The following is a 19,039-nucleotide window of genomic DNA, read 5'->3' as shown; positions in this document are numbered from 1 at the left end:
CTGGGGTACTTTTACTGCAGCGTACCAGACGCTAATGCGGTGAGTCTGGGCCTCCACGGCTCTCAGCTGCAGCTGCTATGCACCCTTCTGTGTACCTTCGTTTGGTACTGGGGCTTCCTTGCACGTAAGCTTCCACGCCCGCGGCTGCAGCTGCTCCCCCCCCCAGGATGTAATGGGTTCCAGGGGCTCCCCCGACTCTAAGGGGTCTCCGTCTTGCCACCAGCAGGGCGCGTCGATCGGAGCTTCAGGGCAGAGAGGCTGAGACCCTGGATATCTGCACTAAGTGCAGTAGGTGAGTCCCTTTAGAAAATAAAAAATCCTACTCCTAGCTGTGAGGACAGGAAAAAGACTAAGGTGCAGGTAGAGGGAGGGGCCTTATATGGCCTACCTGCAAAAGTCTATTTCCTGTCCTACCCAGAGTGAGAAGGGATTAACCCAATGGTGCCCACTGCCAGGGTGATCAGGAAATATTACTCGTGAGCAAATTCACCTCTCAGACAGGGCTACAACCCTGCTTTTCACCATTATCTCCTACTGTACCATACAGTGCCTCCACTGCAGCAAGGGAAAGCTTTCTATCTACCCCAAGTATTTGGGAATTCCCACACTGAATTAGCCTCTACCACCTCTGTTGAGAGGCTGTACCACAAAAATCCAGCACCCTTTGTGTGAATACTTCCTGACATTTCCCGAGCCCACCACCTTCCAGCTTCAGAGCATGGCCTCTTGCGCTAGCACTTCTCTTTCTCTGAAACATGCTTCCCTCCTGTACTTTGTTGGAAATCTTTATGTATTTGAAAGTTTCTATCATATCTCCCCTCTCACTTCTCTTGTCCAAGCTGTATATATGAATTGCCTTCAGTCTTTCTGGATATGTTTTATGATGTAGACCAGTGGTGCGCAAACTGGGGGGCGCAAGATTGTTTAGAGGGGGGCACAGACAGAGGCGACGATTTTGCCAGGAGCAGAGAAAAAAGCCGTCGGTAGCTGCAATTTCTCTTTTGGCCATTAGGTGGCACTGTGCTACACTGCTACACAGCTACACAGCTACACAGCAGCATCTCCTTCTTGCTTCTTGCATCAGCGTTGTGAGTGTGTGTGACATGGGGAGGGAGTGTGAAACTGGGACATGGGGAGGGAGTGTGCGACTGGGACATGGGGAGGGAGTGTGAGACTGGGACATGGGGAGGGAGTGTGAGACTGGGACATGGGGAGGGAGTGTGAGACTGCGACATGGGGAGGGAGTGTGAGACTGCGACATGGGGAGGGAGTGTGAGACTGGGACATGGGGAGGGAGTGTGAGACTGGGACATGGAGAGGGAGTGTGAGACTGCGACACGGGGATGGAGTGTGAGACTGGGACATGGGGAGGGAGTGTGAGACCGGGACATGGGGAGGGAGTGTGAGACTGGAACATGGGGAGGGAGTGTGAGACTGGAACATGGGGAGGGAGTGTGAGACTGGAACATGGGGAGGGAGTGTGAGACTGGGACATGGGGAGGGAGTGTGAGACTGGGACATGGGGAGGGAGTGTGAGACTGGGACATGGGGAGGGAGTGTGAGACTGGGACATGGGGAGGGAGTGTGAGACTGGAACATGGGGAGGGAGTGTGAGACTGGGACATGGGGAGGGAGTGTGAGACTACGACATGGGGAGGGAGTGTGAGACTGCGACATGGGGAGGGAGTGTGAGACTGGGACATGGGGAGGGAGTGTGAGACTGCGACATGGGGAGGGAGTGTGAGACTGGGACATGGGGAGGGGTTGAGTGTGCGAGTGGGACATGGGGAGGGGGGTGAGTGTGCGAGTGGGACATGGGGAGGGGGGGAGAGTGTGAGAGTGGGACATGGGGAGGGGGGGAGAGTGTGAGAGTGGGACATGGGGAGGGGGGTGAGAGTGTGACATGGGGAGGGAGTGTGAGACTGGGACATGGGGAGGGAGTGTGAGACTACGACATGGGGAGGGAGTGTGAGACTGGGACATGGGGAGGGGGTGAGTGTGCGAGTGGGACATGGGGAGATGGGGTGAGTGTGCGAGTGGGACATGGGGAGGGGGGAGAGTGTGAGAGTGGGACATGGGGAGGGGGGAGAGTGTGAGAGTGGGACATGGGGAGGGGGGGAGAGTGTGAGAGTGGGACATGAGGAGGGGGAGTGAGAGTGAGTGAGTGTGTGACATGGGGGGGTTAAGAGTGTGAGTGTGACATGGGGAGGGGGTGAGAGTGAGTGTGACAGGGGGTGAGAGTGTGACATGGGGAGGGGGGTGAGAGAGTGAAAGTGTGACATGGGGAGGGGGTGAGGGTGAGAGTGTGAGTGTGTGAGTGTGACATGGGGAAGGGGGTGAGTGTGACATGGGAAGGGGATGAGAGTGTGACAGTGTGACATGGGGAGGGGGGGTAAAAGAGCTACATGGGGAGGGGGGGTGAAAGAGCTACATGGGGAGGGGGGTGAAAGAGCTACATGGGGAGGGGGTGAAAGAGCTACATGGGGAGGGGGGTGAAAGAGCTACATGGGGAGGGGGTGAAAGAGACATGGGGAGGGGGTGATAGAGACATGGGGAGGGGGTGAAAGAGCTACATGGGGAGGGGGGTGAAAGAGCTACATGAGGAGGGGGGTGAAAGAGCTACATGAGGAGGGGGGTGAAAGAGCTACATGGGGAGATGGGTGAAAGAGCTACATGGGGAGGGGGGTGAAAGAGCTACATGGGGAGGGGGAGAAAGAGCTACATGGGGAGGGGGTGAAAGAGCTACATGGGGAGGGGGGTGAAAGAGCTACATGGGGAGGGGGGTAAAAGAGCTACATGGGGAGGGGGTAAAAGAGCTACATGGGGAGGGGGTGAAAGAGCTACATGGGGAGGGGGTGAAAGAGCTACATGGGGAGGGGGTGAAAGAGCTACATGGGGAGGGGGGTGAAAGAGCTACATGGGGAGGGGGTGAAAGTGCTACATGGGGAGGGGGTGAAAGAGCTACATGGGGAGGGGGTGAAAGAGCTACATGGGGAGGGGGTGAAAGAGCTACATGGGGAGGGGGTGAAAGAGCTACATGGGGAGGGGGTGAAAGAGCTACATGGGGAGGGGGTGAAAGAGCTACATGGGGAGGGGGTGAAAGAGCTACATGGGGAGGGGGGTGAAAGAGCTACATGGGGAGGGGGTGAAAGAGCTACATGGGGAGGGGGTGAAAGAGAGACACGGGGAGGGGGGTGAAAGAGAGACATGGGGAGAGGGGGTGAAAGAGAGACATGGGGATGAGAGACACTGGAGGGAAGGAGAGACACACTGGCAGGAGGGAGACACTGGCAGGAGAGAGATACTGGCAGGAGGGAGACACTGGCAGGAGGGAGACACTGGCGGGAGGGAGGGAGAGACACTGGCGGGAGGGAGAGAGACACACAATGGCTGGAGGGAGAGTGTGAGAGAGACAATGGCTGGAGGGAGAGTGTGAGAGAGACAATGGCTGGAGGGAGAGACAATGGCTGGAGGGAGAGTGAGAGACACTGGGGGGAGGGAGAGAATGAGAAACACTGTGGGGAGGGAGAGAGACATTAGAGGGAGGGAGAAAGAGAGACCCACTGGGGGGAGGGAAAGAGAGAGTGGGGGGAGGGAGGAGGAGACACTGAGGGGAGGGAGGAGGAGACACTGAGGGGAGGGATAGAGAGACACTGGAGGGGGAGTGACAAATACTGGGAGAGGAGTGTGAGACTGTGGAAGAGGGGAGAGAGGTCCTGAGAGGTCCTAATGTAGCGGGAAGAGAGATTAATAATACAGCAGGGTGAGGTCTTACCAATGATCTATAACGTGTCATCACTATCTCTCCCTATACAGCTTAGCATACTGCTGGTCTTAACTATTGCTTATCATAAAGGGGAAAGGGAATGGGAAAGGTGTCTCCTCATCAGCCTAATATGTTAATAATGAATATTTGTGAAAATAATAATAAAGTTGTTTATGGTGCAAATAGGGATGAGATTGGAAACTATAAACAGACAAAGAGTCCCTAATGAATGCACTCATAAAAAATAGAGTGGTATGATAATTGTTAATTTAAAAACTCTTTAATTAGACATATTAAAAAAATATTTTTTGTAAAGGGACTGGGTAAATAAATCTATGATCCATCCCATAAACCTTCTAACAGGTCATGTTGACCTTTAACAATAACAATTCTAATAGATGTTTAATATTGAAATATCTGTCCAATAGTGCTAACTACATCAAAGTCACGTCAATCTGTTGACAAGAATGGCCGTAACCATAACATAATCACCTTTGAAAAAGCGTGAGAAAACGCGAAACGTGCATCAGGTGACCAAACGTGCGGTGATGTCACCATGCGGAAGTGATTATGAGTAGCTGTATGCCGAGACATCAGGCTGGAACTCTGATATGCCTAAACATCTCAGAACATCTAAATCAGTGGTCCCAAACCCCCGACCGAAACCGGGCCGCACAGCAGGAGGTTAGGAGCCACGGGTTAAGCACAACTGTATAAATCGGCGAAACGCGTTGCTCAGTTGTTTGTCCCAGAGAGGCCACCGTAGCAGCCCGATCCAGATTGCGTTACAGCTGTGCCCCAGAGCAGGATACCGGACGCGGTAGCAGGGACACGCCAGTGCCGCACTGGTCACGGATAACACGTTTGCAGCCTGGGACTTTCTTACATGTGAGTTTAGAGAGTTAATTTGTTATTAAAGTGTGTATTTTACCTAATACCTCTCTCTGGCCTCATCCCGAAACCATCCTCCCCGGTCCGTGGAAAAATTGTCTTCCACAAAACCGGTGCCTGGTGCCAAAAAGGTTGGGGGCCGCTGATCTAAATAGATGATTATGATCTTCCTATGCATTAAGTACTGACACTGTTTGTTACAAATGTATGAAGAATGCTTCAAAGGAACAACAGATATATGTGGGCATGTCTTGTGAATATATGCAACTGATCTGAGTCCTTTAACATATGCAACTGTGCATGCTAATAATTAACATAAGGCTCAATACTTAGGCTGGCTAACGCTGGTTTCACTGGTCTCATGACATACAGTATATGTTTAAATATAAGAGACAGTGTATCCATTAAGTAGAAAGTATAGAGGCTATAATTGGATACGGTATGTGAACCGTGCCTCAGGGAACATAAGCAAATTAAGTGTGTTCCCATAACTGCATGTATGTATGTATGTCTTTATTTATATAGCGCCATAAATGTACATAGCGCTTCACAGCAGTATACGATCATATTTACAAGTTGTATTTCAGGCATTCACATTTGTCATAGGACAGACTATGCTGATATTGTCTGGTTTATAGATAAATACCTAGTGATACTTTATAAGAACTGTATTACATAAGTGCTGCAATAATCATCAGAGGCTGTAACTGGATACGGTCTGAGAACCGTGCCTCGAGGAAATAATCCATACTTTGTGCATTCCTTAAAGTGCAGTGCAATAACAGCCAGATTGGATACTGAATTCACCAACCTGACATCAGCATAGCTATAATGAGATATTGCATCTTTATTGTCTGATTAATGATATACTACCTTTATGATCTACTTCAGGGGTGAGCAAACTTTTTAATGCCCCCTTTTCATCCATGAAATTTCTCGGGCCCCCCTGCCTGATGTAATCAAAATCACATGAAAATAAAAAAACCTTTATTAAACAGTATACAATGTAAATACAAATATGTCTAAATATTTACATATTTCAACAGCTCGTGCTTGCAAAATTAGGCTGTGTCCACACTGCCGCTGAGAGCGGTGACATCACCAACTCTTCAAGCATGAGCACAGGGTGTCCGGCATAATTTTGCAAGCACGGGGGGGGGGGGAGGCGCGGATCGGGGCTATTTGTGTGTGTGGCTGTGTGTGCATTGACTGCTGCTGAGCGCGCTTTAAAGTCAATTTTGTTCGTCTCCCCAAGCTTGGGAGAGCATACGAGCATAAAGGCAATCCTTTTTTTTCCCCCTCCCTTTTTTCCTTCTCCCATTTGCCTTTTTATTCACCCTGCTCTTTGGCTTGCTGTCCCCAGTGTCATCCAAACCCCTACCTACAGTATTATGTATTATTTATTTATTTCTGTTTTCACTTTTTTTCTTCTTAATTATTTCTGTACATTCATAGTATGATTGATATAGTGGCAGCCTACCCTTTCACTTGCAGAGGATCACAGCGAAGCAGGTTGCCACCGGAGGAGAGCAGAAACACAGCACTATTGCAGGGCAGACACCGGAAGGAGGGGCATTTGACATCACAGTGCTGGGGTGTGCTCCTCCCAAGGCCCCGCGAGTGTGCGCACACACACCATCGCGTGGTCGCCACCTGCACTAGCCTGTTCGGCCGCCCGCACACATCTTCGGCTGCCCGCCCGCGCACATCTTCTTGACCGCCTGCACACAGCTTTTTTGCCCTCCAGCGCACACCAGGTTTCGCCACACGCCGCCTGTGCCCCCCCCTAAATAATCTTGCACCCCCTAAGGGGGCTCGCGCCTCCCCCAGTTTGCGCACCGCTGATCTACTTTGTACTCGTCTGAGAGAGGAGTCTGATTCTACTCAATACCCGCTTGTGACATTATGACAGCACCTATTTAGAGTGCTGTTACTACGTCAGTTATAGGTGCTTAGTGAATAATCATTCATCAGCACTATACCATTTCCATAGATGTTTTTATGTCCAAAATTTACCTCGTTAACCATAAGAGTGATTCAGTGCATGGAGATGTGTATACTTTAGTAATTTCTTACTCCATGTTTTAGAAAAAATTATATAAATATTCGAATACATTAAAAAAGAGCACTATGAATTTATGTCAATCAATAAATGTTGAAGTACATTCTTGTCGACAGATTGATGTGACTTTGATGTAGTTAGCACTATTGGACAGATATTTCAATAATAAACATCTATTATAATTTTTATTTTAAAAGGTCAACATGACCTGTTAGAAGGTTGATAGGATGGTTCATGGATTTATTTACCCAGCCCCTTTACAAAAAATATTTTTTAGCATGTCTAATAAAAAGGTTTTTAAATTAACAATTATCATACCACACTATTTTTTTATGAGTGCATTCATTAGGGACTCTTTGTCTGTATATATTTTCTTAACTATGGCTTGCCTACTTTTAGGTCAGCCAAAAAAATGACTCCCAAAAACGTTACCCACCTGCACCGGTCCAACGTGGTAAGCAACTCGTCCCTTGGAGGTGTTGGTGCAGGAAAGAAGACGGCTCTTGCAGATGCTCTTTGGAAGCACACCTGTCAATAACTGCTCTGATTCTCAAAGATACGCCCCTCTATAGCTTGCACAGCATTATGCAAGGCATCATGGGGCGCAACTTTGGCAAGCAGAACGATGATTAACAGCCCTGCTTCTGAAGACGTGCTGCAGCAGCCACTGTTCTACAGCTCCACACACCAACCAATTCTTTCTTTCAACAGCGTGTCCAACTATTTTCCCACTACTGATGTCAGGTTCACTGGCCTGTAGTTGGCTTCTAACCTACTTCCACTTTTGTGAAGTTAGACTACGTTTGTGCTTCTCCAGTCATCTGGAACACCACTAGTTCAAAGTCACTGGATAAACAGTTCTGTTAATGGTCTTGTCAACACTCCCATAAGCTCTTTTAAATAAATCAGTTCTGTAGTTTTAGATAATATTTACTACATTTTTTTTTTAAATTCAACTCAATGTCATTTTTAATAAGTTTTAATATACTGAGCATAATTTGATTTCTATAGCAGGGTTTAACACACTTCCTCTACAGTGCAAGATCTTTGCAACACTTTCCTACTACTGTATGTGTAATAATTTGTTGCCAATATTCCCAGCTGTTTGAGCTGCATACTGTAACAATAGATAGTGTCAACTTAGTAATATAAGAATACATTGTAGCTGCTGAGTTACACTGACTGAAGGATTCATTGTAACTGAAAGGCAGCCATTTAGTGAACCTTGGGAAGCAGGATCTTTGCTGATCGATTACGGGAGAAATAATCGATCGGCAGCTTAGGTAATTCGTTTTCAATAAAGGTAATCATAGTCTGCATATATTTTTAAAAAAAAAGGATTTTTTTCTTTTTAAAGTTCTGCTTGGTTTGCCTCTTTAAAACCCTTAGATGTTTCTGGCATCATTGACAAGTCCAGTTTTGAAAATCCTATTAGCACCCTCCTCTTTACCTTCAGCTATCAAGACTGAACAAGAGTTATTATTATGGTAGTTTGTTATACGGTCTCTTTTAACATGACTGTTCTCTTCTGTCTTACAATCCCTCATTACATTTTTTTCACATGTCCCTTACATACCTAAACAAATAGGTTTTGCCCCTTTCTTTACTGACTGGGCTATTTTTCCTCCTGCTTGGGCCTTTGCACGCCTGAACAGTTTCTTGGCCGCCTTCTGCCTAACCTGACATAGTTCTCCATCTTCCTTATTCTGTGTCTGCTTATATTTCCTAAAAGCGCTTTTTGTAGCTTTTACAATACCTGCCACCTCTTGCACTCCATTCATTTTCTGGGGGCATTGTGATTTTAAATCTCTTATACTGTATTGTTTTGCACAGTAACACTTTAATTTAATACATAGCATAAAACATAGATGAAATATTGATGCACCGAGTATTAAAAATATTTTGCTTTTACACTTTACAACCCACAATAAGGCACACAGAGCTTTGAAAACTCTGCAACAACACATTATTTTTTTAACAAATGGGGCCACCTTCAGATACATTTAAATCTTTAACATGTGACCCCCAGCCATGGTACAGCTTTGCAATGCTGATGGCAAGTTGAGAAGAGTACCATTGTGCGAGGGTATAAAAGTAAAAAGTACAAGATAGAGTATAAAGTATGTACAATTCATTGACATGCCACTTACACATGAGCAGGACAGTGTGTGATACTGACCACATGAGCATGAACTTACTAAAATACCTCATTTGTCTTTAAAACAAATCAACTCAGACGGTCCAATTCAAACTTTAGAAATGTCAAAGCATGAATGTAATGTCATATAAACATTCACTAAAATCCACATTGATATGCATATTAATGGCCCAGCTGTATATTAGAAGTCGTGTATTTTCATGAAAACCTTTAACAAGCTAACCTTTTAAAGACCATAGTTTTAAGTTGTCAGCAAAAACTGACATCAAAAGAATTGTTCCTCTTTCATCAAGTCTGAACATCAGAGCGGATGTGATTTTGTAATACAAAAAGAGTGAGGAAATTTTAACTTGTAAGGCTCTTTCGCCTTTATAGAGAAATGATGGGTCCTGATGCGCTGAAAGTTTGTCCTATCTCCAGTTTGGGCTTTATTCTCTATTGGTTTGTCCTGGCATAGAGAGATGTCGAGTGGGAAAAAAAACTTCATGAAAATATTAGAATTAACATTAATTGCACATCCCGCCTACTGATACAGCCTGTAAAAAAATGGAGGGCAAAAAAAAAAAATCGAGTAGGGTGGGCTGCTGTTTTTATTATGCCCATTGTAAATCAATAAAGTCATGAACAAGTAAATAAATTACTGCAGAGAACATCTTACAAATGAATATTTACAACTGGGGCTCTCAAACTTTCATCAACCTTTCCCTGAGCCAGATCAGTTTTTAGGATCTTTCTGGTGTGTAGATTAAGTGGGTTCCCAAATGTATGCAGATGCATTGGTAAGTCATAAAACCTGGCATGGCTGACAAACACCAAGGATTCATTTAGAACTGTTTAGAGTGTACTTTGGTTAATAGTAGATTGTTAATAATATATTGGGACATGTTCTCTTCAACATATTCATAATGGACACGGAGAAAGCTATAGATAGCAAACTGTCAATATTTGCAACGGAAACAGGAATGTGGGAAAGCAGATTGCAAAAAGCTGCAGAGGGGTTTCTTCAAACCTGGAGATTGAGAAACTAAATGGAAAAGCCCTGTACCATGGGAACAAAGAATTCCAAATATAAATATACATTTATGGAATGTGATTTAAATACCATGACCTAGGAAATGTAGCTTGGAGTAATTGTCAATTGAGTAAAATCCACAACCAAGTATTTGTACACTCTAAATTTATCTTGTCCAATGTGTCTGTTCTATGCGCTTCCCTGGAGCTACAAGTGCTGCCATTATTTCAGCTAGGATACAGTGCTTTATCGACTCTGTATTGGCAAATCTTGTGTTTGTGGGACTATTTTCAGAAGCTTGTATTACGTATATATAAGCCATCATTGTAATGCATAGTTATGCTTCCTCCTGACTACTCACACAAAGAAAAATACAGTACAAGCCTTGTTTCTTGGAGTAACCACTGGGCACTGAGAAGAGGGTGAGCCGAATGGAAGCATTAGGATATTGCATGAGTTGCAAGGTAGTCCTTTTGTCCTACCTATTCATCTAGGCATGTGTTGGTTCTCTGCTCTGAGGGCAGTAGACCATACTGATACTCCGTAAACCATGACGTTGGAAGCTGCTGTATGAGAAAGCCAAAAGAGAGGTGCAAAAGTCCACTAGTAGGAACGGGGCGGATATATTTCATGCATTTCCACTTTATCAGCAAAGCCTAAAATGTTTTCAGTATGACCTATTATTTCTGGTATTTCATCTTTATCTTCGAATTTATCTCAATTTATTGATTATCATTTGCAGCCTTATGTAATACATAGTAAGTCCTATTTGAGAGATACGACCCACATACTCCAAATCCTAAGGGATTTGGAGTGGCAGCCCAATTATATACTGGTAATAGCGGACGTCAAGTCACTGTATACAGTTATAGACCATCAGTTGGGCTGCAGGGCAATATCTCAAAAATTGGATTCCACTACCCAACTAACATCTGTTAAAAAACAATTTTTGATTGACAGCATTTTTTTCATTTTAACCCATAATTATTTTACTTTCAACTCACTTTTTTATAATCAAGTATGTGGAACCGCGATGGGCACCAGGTTTGCCCCAAGTTATGCAAACCTTTTTATGGACAGTTGGGAAGAAAGTTCAATTTGGAACAACTGTCCATATGGGGCAGACTTGGTGGTCTGGAAACGTTATATAGATGACGTTATATTCATCTGGTCCGGCGGCGAAGCATTATTACAACACATTTTTTCTTATTTGAATAATAATGATAAAAATCTTGAGTTCACTTTTAATCACAGTACAGAGCACATTGATTTTTTAGATTTAAATATTTATATCACCAATCACACTCTACACACTAAAACATACTTCAAGCCAGTGCAGGCAAATACCTACCTTAGAGCCGACAGTTCACATGACCCATTGTGGATAAAGAATATACCGAGGGGCCAGTTTCTCCGCTTGAGACGCAATTGTTCCGATATTGGTGACTTTGCGTTACAGGCGGAGGAACTGAAGTGCAAGTTTCTTAGTAGGAACTACCCAGAGCAACCTTTAGATGAGGTTATCAATCATGTTACCAACATGAAAAGAGAGGATCTTTTGGTTTATAAGAAAAAAGATTTGAAAAACAATTTTTTTGAAAAGGTCCCATTTATTACACAATATAATGGCATGGCACCAAAAATCCGAAAAATAATCAACAAACACTGGCCAATCCTACTGAAGGATAGTGTTGTAGCAGGAGTTCTACCTGTGAAACCGCAAATTATATTTACTAGGGCGTCCAATTTAAAATCTAGGGTAGCTCCTAGTTGTCCACTGATTCATTTAAAAGAGAATAGAGCTGTGTTGAATAAAGGTTTTTTTTAAATGCTCCAAGTGTATGGCGTGTGCATACAGTAGTAATGCTAAGAGTTTTAAATCTAACGTCACTAAGATAGAACATCCTATCAAGTCACATATTAACTGTCATATGTGTTTTGTCATACTGTATATCTGTTACAATGTCCTTGTGGCCTGCAATATGTGGGAAGGACCGGAAGAACATACCAGAGGAGAGTGTATGAACACATATACAATATCAAAAGAGGACTGATAACCCATAGCGTATCCCACCATTTCCTCACACATCATGATAAAAATCCTAGCGGTCTTAAATGTCAAGCTATTGAGACAATTCCTGCTAGTGCAAGAGGTGGTGATAGATAACAAAAATCTAGTATGCGTGAGGCTTACTGGATATACGAGCTTAAAACATTATCACCTCAAGGGTTAAATATAGACTTTGAGCTAGGAGCGTTCTTATAACATCAGGCGTATGTTTTCTTTTATTCCTGCACCCTTTGAATGGGACTTTTTATATATATATATATATATATATTATTTTTTTAAATTATTTTTATCTACTCTACTGTTCATTGCCTATGCCATTAACTTATCCATCCACTATCTTATCTGTTTTTATGTCATGTTAAATGTTGTGTCATGCTGTTTTTTTATGTTTGCAAAGCTGAATCAAATGTCAGTGATCTATTAAGCTAATTGGTGTATCCCCTTGACTGCCCTGATTGACAGACCAATCGGAGCCAAGCTAAGGATATATATACCAGGGCTCACTGCCATAACTTTATATCCCCTGAGGAAGTGTGGTTACCCACACGAAACGCGTAGGGCTGTTTTATTCTATTTTGGACACTTTTGCTGAGTACAAGCTGTTATATCGCTGAGCGCTTTTGTTGAGCGAAGTAGGGGCAAGGAGGTGCGGATCGCCATTTCCCTGAGGCTTCACTGGATTCACCAGTCCTGACGTCACACCCGGCGACGTCATCTCCGGTTTCGGCGCAACGGAGACGTCATTTCCGGTCCTCACCAGTAAGGAGCAACAGAGGGAATACACGGCATCCTGAGAACCCTGCGACCCCCCCACACGTGGATTTCGGCTCACATTGACTTATGCGAATCTACATCTGCCGTCCTGTGAGTGTTATTCAGATTTTAACCCACCAGAGCGGCATATCAGCAACCTGTCCTACTTTTTATTTTCAGTTATAATAAATTAACTTTTATCACTAGCTTTGCTTTAATGTTGTCTGTCTTGTTGTGTCTGTCTGTCTTGTCCCCCTGTGTCACCCAGCTTGCATTTTCATGTCTGTGTAATCTGTTTAGCTGTGTTGCACTAAATTCTCTCTTCTTTTATTTCATGTTCCACATCCCCTGCATGAATTCCTAACGGAGCACTCAAAGATTCAGTGACTGTAGGAATTGGGACTATTTCTTGGAATTGGGACTATTTCTACTGGACTTCCATCCATTGTGGACTGATCAGGCGCCGGTATCTCTCTTTTATTTACGTTTATGACATACGGTATAATTTTTTTTTTGTAGGTGGGTGTTTTGGGTAACTTGGCAAAATAATAACTAAGTAGCTTTGAAGTCAATAGGGAATTTCATCTGAAAATGGCCACTACAGCCGATATAGAACGAGCCACTAAATATTGATAAAATAAGTAAAAATGTAACATGTATAAAAAAAAAAGTAACGATATTTTTAAAAGCTAAAATTAAAAACACAAGCAAATATTTGCCAAATGCTAACATTCTTCCTCACATTTGCAAAAACAAACAGCATGAATTTATGTCCAAAAACAACTTACCTTAACAACCAATTTATTAGACGTCATGACAGGTAATCCAAATGCAAGGCCTGTAACAATGAATGCCATGACATTAGTTACAAAAGCAATTTAAGTTAACTCAATCAACATTACAAATATCACAATCGTCACTGGATAATTTTGATCAACTTGCCAACGCTCTAACCACTTTATTTATTTATTTTTTATATTAGAAATGGGACTTTTTCCTTCCTGGTCTTGTCACTCAAGATCTATGGAGAGATCAGGTTATAGTTTGACATGTTAATTAATGTTAATCATCCGTACACATTCCCTTTCTTTCCATGCTTCTCCTCCTTGCTTCTGGGGACATCTCTCCCAATCCTGGTCCTGGTCTAATTTCTACTTGCTCTCGTCCTTGCCTCCCACATGCAACTTCCACTCCATCTGGTGTGGACCCCTATAACCTCATACCCATCCCCTCTCACCCTCCCTCCTCTCTCCCATACTCCTGTGACCTTTGGAATACTCGCTCCCATTCTAAAAATTTCCTCACTGTGCACGACTTCTTTTTCTCTCATTCTCTCCTTCTCTTTGCAATAACTGAGACTTGGCTCACTCAGTCTGACTCTGCTCTGGAAGCTGCCCTCTCTTATGGTGGCCTCTCTTTCTCCCACACTCGCCCTGATGGCAGGGATGGAGGCTTGGGCGCCTGCTCTCCTCTATCTCCCACTACCAAACCCTTCCTATTCCTCCCTCTCTTGCTTTTCCCTCCTTTGAGGCTCACACTGTCCAGATTTTCTCCCCTCTCCCTGTCCACGTGGGGGTCATCTATCGCCCATTTCTACTCATCCCCCTTCTGTCTTTCTCTCTCACTTTCAATCCTGGCTCTCCTTCTTTCTCTCCTCTGACTCCCCTGTTCTTCTCCTTGGGGACTTCAACTGCCACATCGATGACCCCTCTCTCCCTTGGGCTTCCCGCTTTCTCTCTCTAACCTTTTCTTTCGGCCTTCAACACTGGACTGTAGCCACCACACACAAGGATGGCCATTACCTAGACCTGGTTTTCACTAAAAAAAACTTTTCTCTCTCTGATTTCTCCATTTCGCCCCTTCCTCTCACGACCATCATTCCATCTCATTTTCTCTCTCTCGCTTCTCCCCTTCTCCAACTCCATCTACCCCTCGCTTCTGCAGAGACCTGCGCTCTATTAACCTACCAGATTTTGTTTCCACTTTATGCTCCTTCCTCTCCTCTCAGCCCTGCTCTAGACCTGACAGATTGTTTCTTGGAGATGAGGAGGAGCGCAGGCAGGTGTAGCAAAATATGCAAAAGAGAATAAAGTATATAGTGCAGATGGTAAACACTGTGCAGATAGATGTAATCTATAGAATAGAACTCACATAGATCGCAGAAAATATCACGTGTCAGAGATCCTTCTCTCTCTGACTGGAGCCCTTTGAATGGTAGCAGGGAAATCCCTCAAGGCACGGATATGTATGGATAAGAAGAAAAGCCACAATAGTGCATACTATTCCAATATTGTATTAATCAAACAAATAACACGAGTATATTACACTCACATTCGCCATGTAAAAATCAGGTGGAGGAGAGAACCGCAGCTCGTTATATGGTGGTGCAGGTATAGGCAGCTTCACAGCATTCAGGATTCTCTTCCTTCTTATATCTTTCTTATAACTCCTGACGAAGCATCTGGCGAAACGCGTAGAGTTTGCAGTGAGGGAACAAGCTCTGAAGGACTGGCAGAATTCGGTCTAAGGTCTCTTCCATTGGGAACTTCCGCCCTCAGCCGTGACGCGATAGCGGAAGTGACGCGACGGCTGTGACATACGCGGAAGAGAATCCTGAATGCTGTGAAGCTGCCTATACCTGCACCACCATATAACGAGCTGCGGTTCTCTCCTCCACCTGATTTTTACATGGCGAATGTGAGTGTAATATACTCGTGTTATTTGTTTGATTAATACAATATTGGAATAGTATGCACTATTGTGGCTTTTCTTCTTATCCATACATATCCGTGCCTTGAGGGATTTCCCTGCTACCATTCAAAGGGCTCCAGTCAGAGAGAGAAGGATCTCTGACACGTGATATTTTCTGCGATCTATGTGAGTTCTATTCTATAGATTACATCTATCTGCACAGTGTTTACCATCTGCACTATATACTTTATTCTCTTTTGCATATTTTGCTACACCTGCCTGCGCTCCTCCTCATCTCCAAGAAACAATCTACCCTTCTGGGACCCGGAACTGTCCCATCAGAGGAAGTTGAGCTGCTCTTTACACATATTTATTTTTCACTATTGGTGTTATATTGTGTGATATTAGTTGTATTCCCAACAACATTATTGGTTCACTTGGGAGCGCCCAATCCACTTCCCCACTCATCCCCTCCACCTTCCCTCACATCCCCTTGTTTTGCATTCTAGACCTGACAACCTGATCAAGAACTAAAACTTTGCCCTATCCTCCTTTCTTGATCTACATGCCCCGCTTTCTCTCTGCTGTTCTCGCCCTTCTAACCCCAGACCCTGGCTAAAATCCCACACGCACATGCTGCGTTCCTGCACTCATTCCTCTGCATGCCTCTGGAGGAAATCTCACACTCTCGCAGACTTCCTTCACTATAAATGTATGCTATCCTGTTTCAACTCTGCCCACTCTCAGGCTAAACAAACCTACTTTTCTTCATTAATCAATACACACAAGTCTAAAACACGCCAACTCTTCTGTCTTTGACTCCCTACTCAGACAACCCTCAGCTGCCTCTTCTTCCTCCTCCATCTCACCTCAGGACTTTGCCGACTATTTCAAGGAAAATGTGGAATCCATATTCAGGACATCCCCTCTGTTTCCTCCTCCAATCCTACACCTCTTCCTAACTCTCCTCTTGCCTTCCTTGACTCTTTTTCCGCTGTCACAGAGGATGTGGCACTGCTGCTCTCCTCTTCTACATCTACCACTTGCCCTCTTGACCCCATTCCCTCCATCTCCTAAAACCTCTTGCTCCTACTATTATCCCTATGCTCACACACATTTTTAACTCCTCCCTCTACTCTGGTACCTTTCCCTCCTCCTTCAAATATGCAACAGTCATACCATTACTCAAAAACAGCAAGCTTGACCCTACCAGTCTTCTTAACTATCGACCTGTTTCCCTCCTGCCTTTTGCCTCTAAACTCCTTGAACGTCTTGTATTCTCTCGCTTGCTCCATTTTCTCAACACCTATTCTCTCCTAGACCCTCTACAATCTGGATTCCGCACTGCTCACTCCACTGAAACAGCCCTCACTAAAATAACTAATGACCTCCATGCTGCCAAAGACAGAGGTTATTAAACTCTGCGCATACTACTCAACCTCTCTGCAGCATTTGATTCTGTGGACCACCCTCTTCTCCTTCACATTCTCCATACTCTTGGCATTCATAACAAAGGTATATCCTGGATCTCCTCTTGCCTCTCCCATCATACTTTCAGCGTCTCTTCTGCTAACACCTCCTCCTCTATCGACCTCTCTGTGGGGGTACCCCAAAGCTCTTTCCTGGGACCTCTGCTCTTTTCTCTGCACTCTCTCTCTAGGTGACCTAATCACATCTCTTGGGTTTAAATATCACCTCTATGCCGACGACACACAAATTTACTTTTCGACCCCTGACCTTACACCTGCTGTACAGACCAAAGTTTCTGAAGGTCTCTCTGCGATATCATCCTGGATGGCCCTCCGCCGACTTAAACTTAACATGGCTAAAACAGAGCTCCTCAAACTTCCTCCCAAACCTACTACCTCCTTCCACATTACCGTTGGAAGTTCAGTCATACACTCAGTAGCGCAAGCACGCAGCCTAGGGGTCACACTCGACTCCTCTCTCACTTTCTCCTCTCACATTCAAAACTTATCTAAAACCTGTCGCTTTTTCCTCCGCAATATCGCAAAGATACGCCCTTTCCTCTGTGGCTCGACTGCTAAAACACTGACACAGGCCCTCATTCTCTCCCGTCTCGATTACTGTAACCTCCTGCTGTCCAGCGTCCCTGCTTCTCACCTGCCTTGGCCCCTTGCAGACGCACTTACCAGTATGCCCTCCTACTGTATCTGTATTTTCCTCCTACCACACACATTCCCAGCAAGCTCAAACCCCAACACAATATATATATATATATATATATATATATATATATATATATATATATCAAAAGGAGTGCTACTGAGCATGGCAAATGTATACAACAAAAGATAGGGGAGCCCAATGCTACATCCAATTTACAAAAGATATACGGTAATAAGTATAAAGTTAAATACTTTAATAATAATATTTTCTTCGTTATTTAGTTAAACCCTTTGGCCAAAGTGTCATAAGCCTGCATACCAATGTCAAGGTATAACAAAATGTGCAGGTCCTAACACTGCACTGGGAACCTTCCCTTTTACCTCTGTATGAGGGGGATCAACCATAGTAGATCCTGTTCATACAGCAAAATGAGAAAACCTCCCAAGTTAAAAAGGTGGGGAGGGGTGAGATGTTGGTATGCAGGCATATGACGCTTTGGCCAAAGGGTTTAATTAAATAACCAAGAAAATATTATTATTGAAGTATTTAACTTTATACTTATTACCATATATGTTTTGTCAATTGGATGTAGCATTGGGCTCCCCTGTCTTTTGTTGTTCCTCCTACCAATTAGATTGTAAGCTCTCGGAGCAGGGACTCCTTTTCCTAAATGTTACTTTTATGTCTGAAGCACTTATTCTCATGATCTGTTATTTGTAATTTATGATTGTCACGTGTATTACTGCTGTGAAGTGCTATGTACATTAATGGCGCTATATAAATAAAGACATACAGGCAGTCCTCGATTATCCGACGCAATGCGTTACTCAAAATGGCGTCGGATAGCGAAGCGTCGGATAGCGAAGCGTCGTAAAGCGAAGCCCGTTTTCCCATAGGAACACTGTTTAAATGAAACGTTCCGTTCCTGAAGGCATTTTTAATGCTAAAATACACAAAATATTTTACTCAAACAATAAGATTATGCTGCACACACATACATTATGATGTAAAGATTCTATTTATTGAATCCAGAACTGTATAATAAAACTGTTAGACATGTTTAAAGGCATAAATACCCCACTAAACCTTCACACAGACTGATCTGGACGATTTCCCTGACTGCAGCTTTCTGATTGACATAATGTTGCAACTTTGCAAAGCGTCGTAAGAGCGTCGGATAAGCCATTTCGGCGTCGTAAAACCGGCCATAGGGATGCATTGGACAGCGTCGGAAAAGCCATTCGTCGTAAAGCGAAGCGTCGTAAAACGAGGACTGCCTGTACATACATACATACATACATACATACAATTATGACAAAAGGCATCTTAATTTTGCTAACCTCAGACAAAACTGTGAGTGTGGTCATTTCCCACATTTTGATTGAAAAGCATATTTCTTAAAAGCACAGTGTGTGTCATCAGACAAAGCGACCATTCAACACATTTTTACACAAACACACCTTAAAAGAATCTGACAAGTATAAGTATTTTTAAACATTTTTTTT

General features: G+C 44.0%; 1 protein-coding gene across 2 annotated transcripts in view; it reads right to left on the bottom strand.

Moving 5' to 3' along the window:
- The window catches only part of SLX4IP (SLX4 interacting protein), a 191,545-nt gene that overhangs the window by 153,409 nt on the left and 19,097 nt on the right, over positions 1 to 19,039 (bottom strand). For both annotated transcript variants that reach the window (XM_075596041.1, XM_075596040.1), the window contains one exon: positions 13,502 to 13,551. In XM_075596041.1, coding sequence (XP_075452156.1) covers positions 13,502 to 13,528 — 27 coding nt within the window. In that variant the 5' untranslated portion in view covers positions 13,529 to 13,551. The remainder of the gene's footprint in view (positions 1 to 13,501; positions 13,552 to 19,039) is intronic.

This window comes from Ascaphus truei, chromosome 4 (assembly GCF_040206685.1).
Source record: "Ascaphus truei isolate aAscTru1 chromosome 4, aAscTru1.hap1, whole genome shotgun sequence".
NCBI classification, from domain to species: Eukaryota; Metazoa; Chordata; class Amphibia; order Anura; family Ascaphidae; genus Ascaphus; species Ascaphus truei.
Note: the sequence above shows the minus strand (reverse complement) of the source record. Positions and strands in the feature narration are given on the sequence as shown.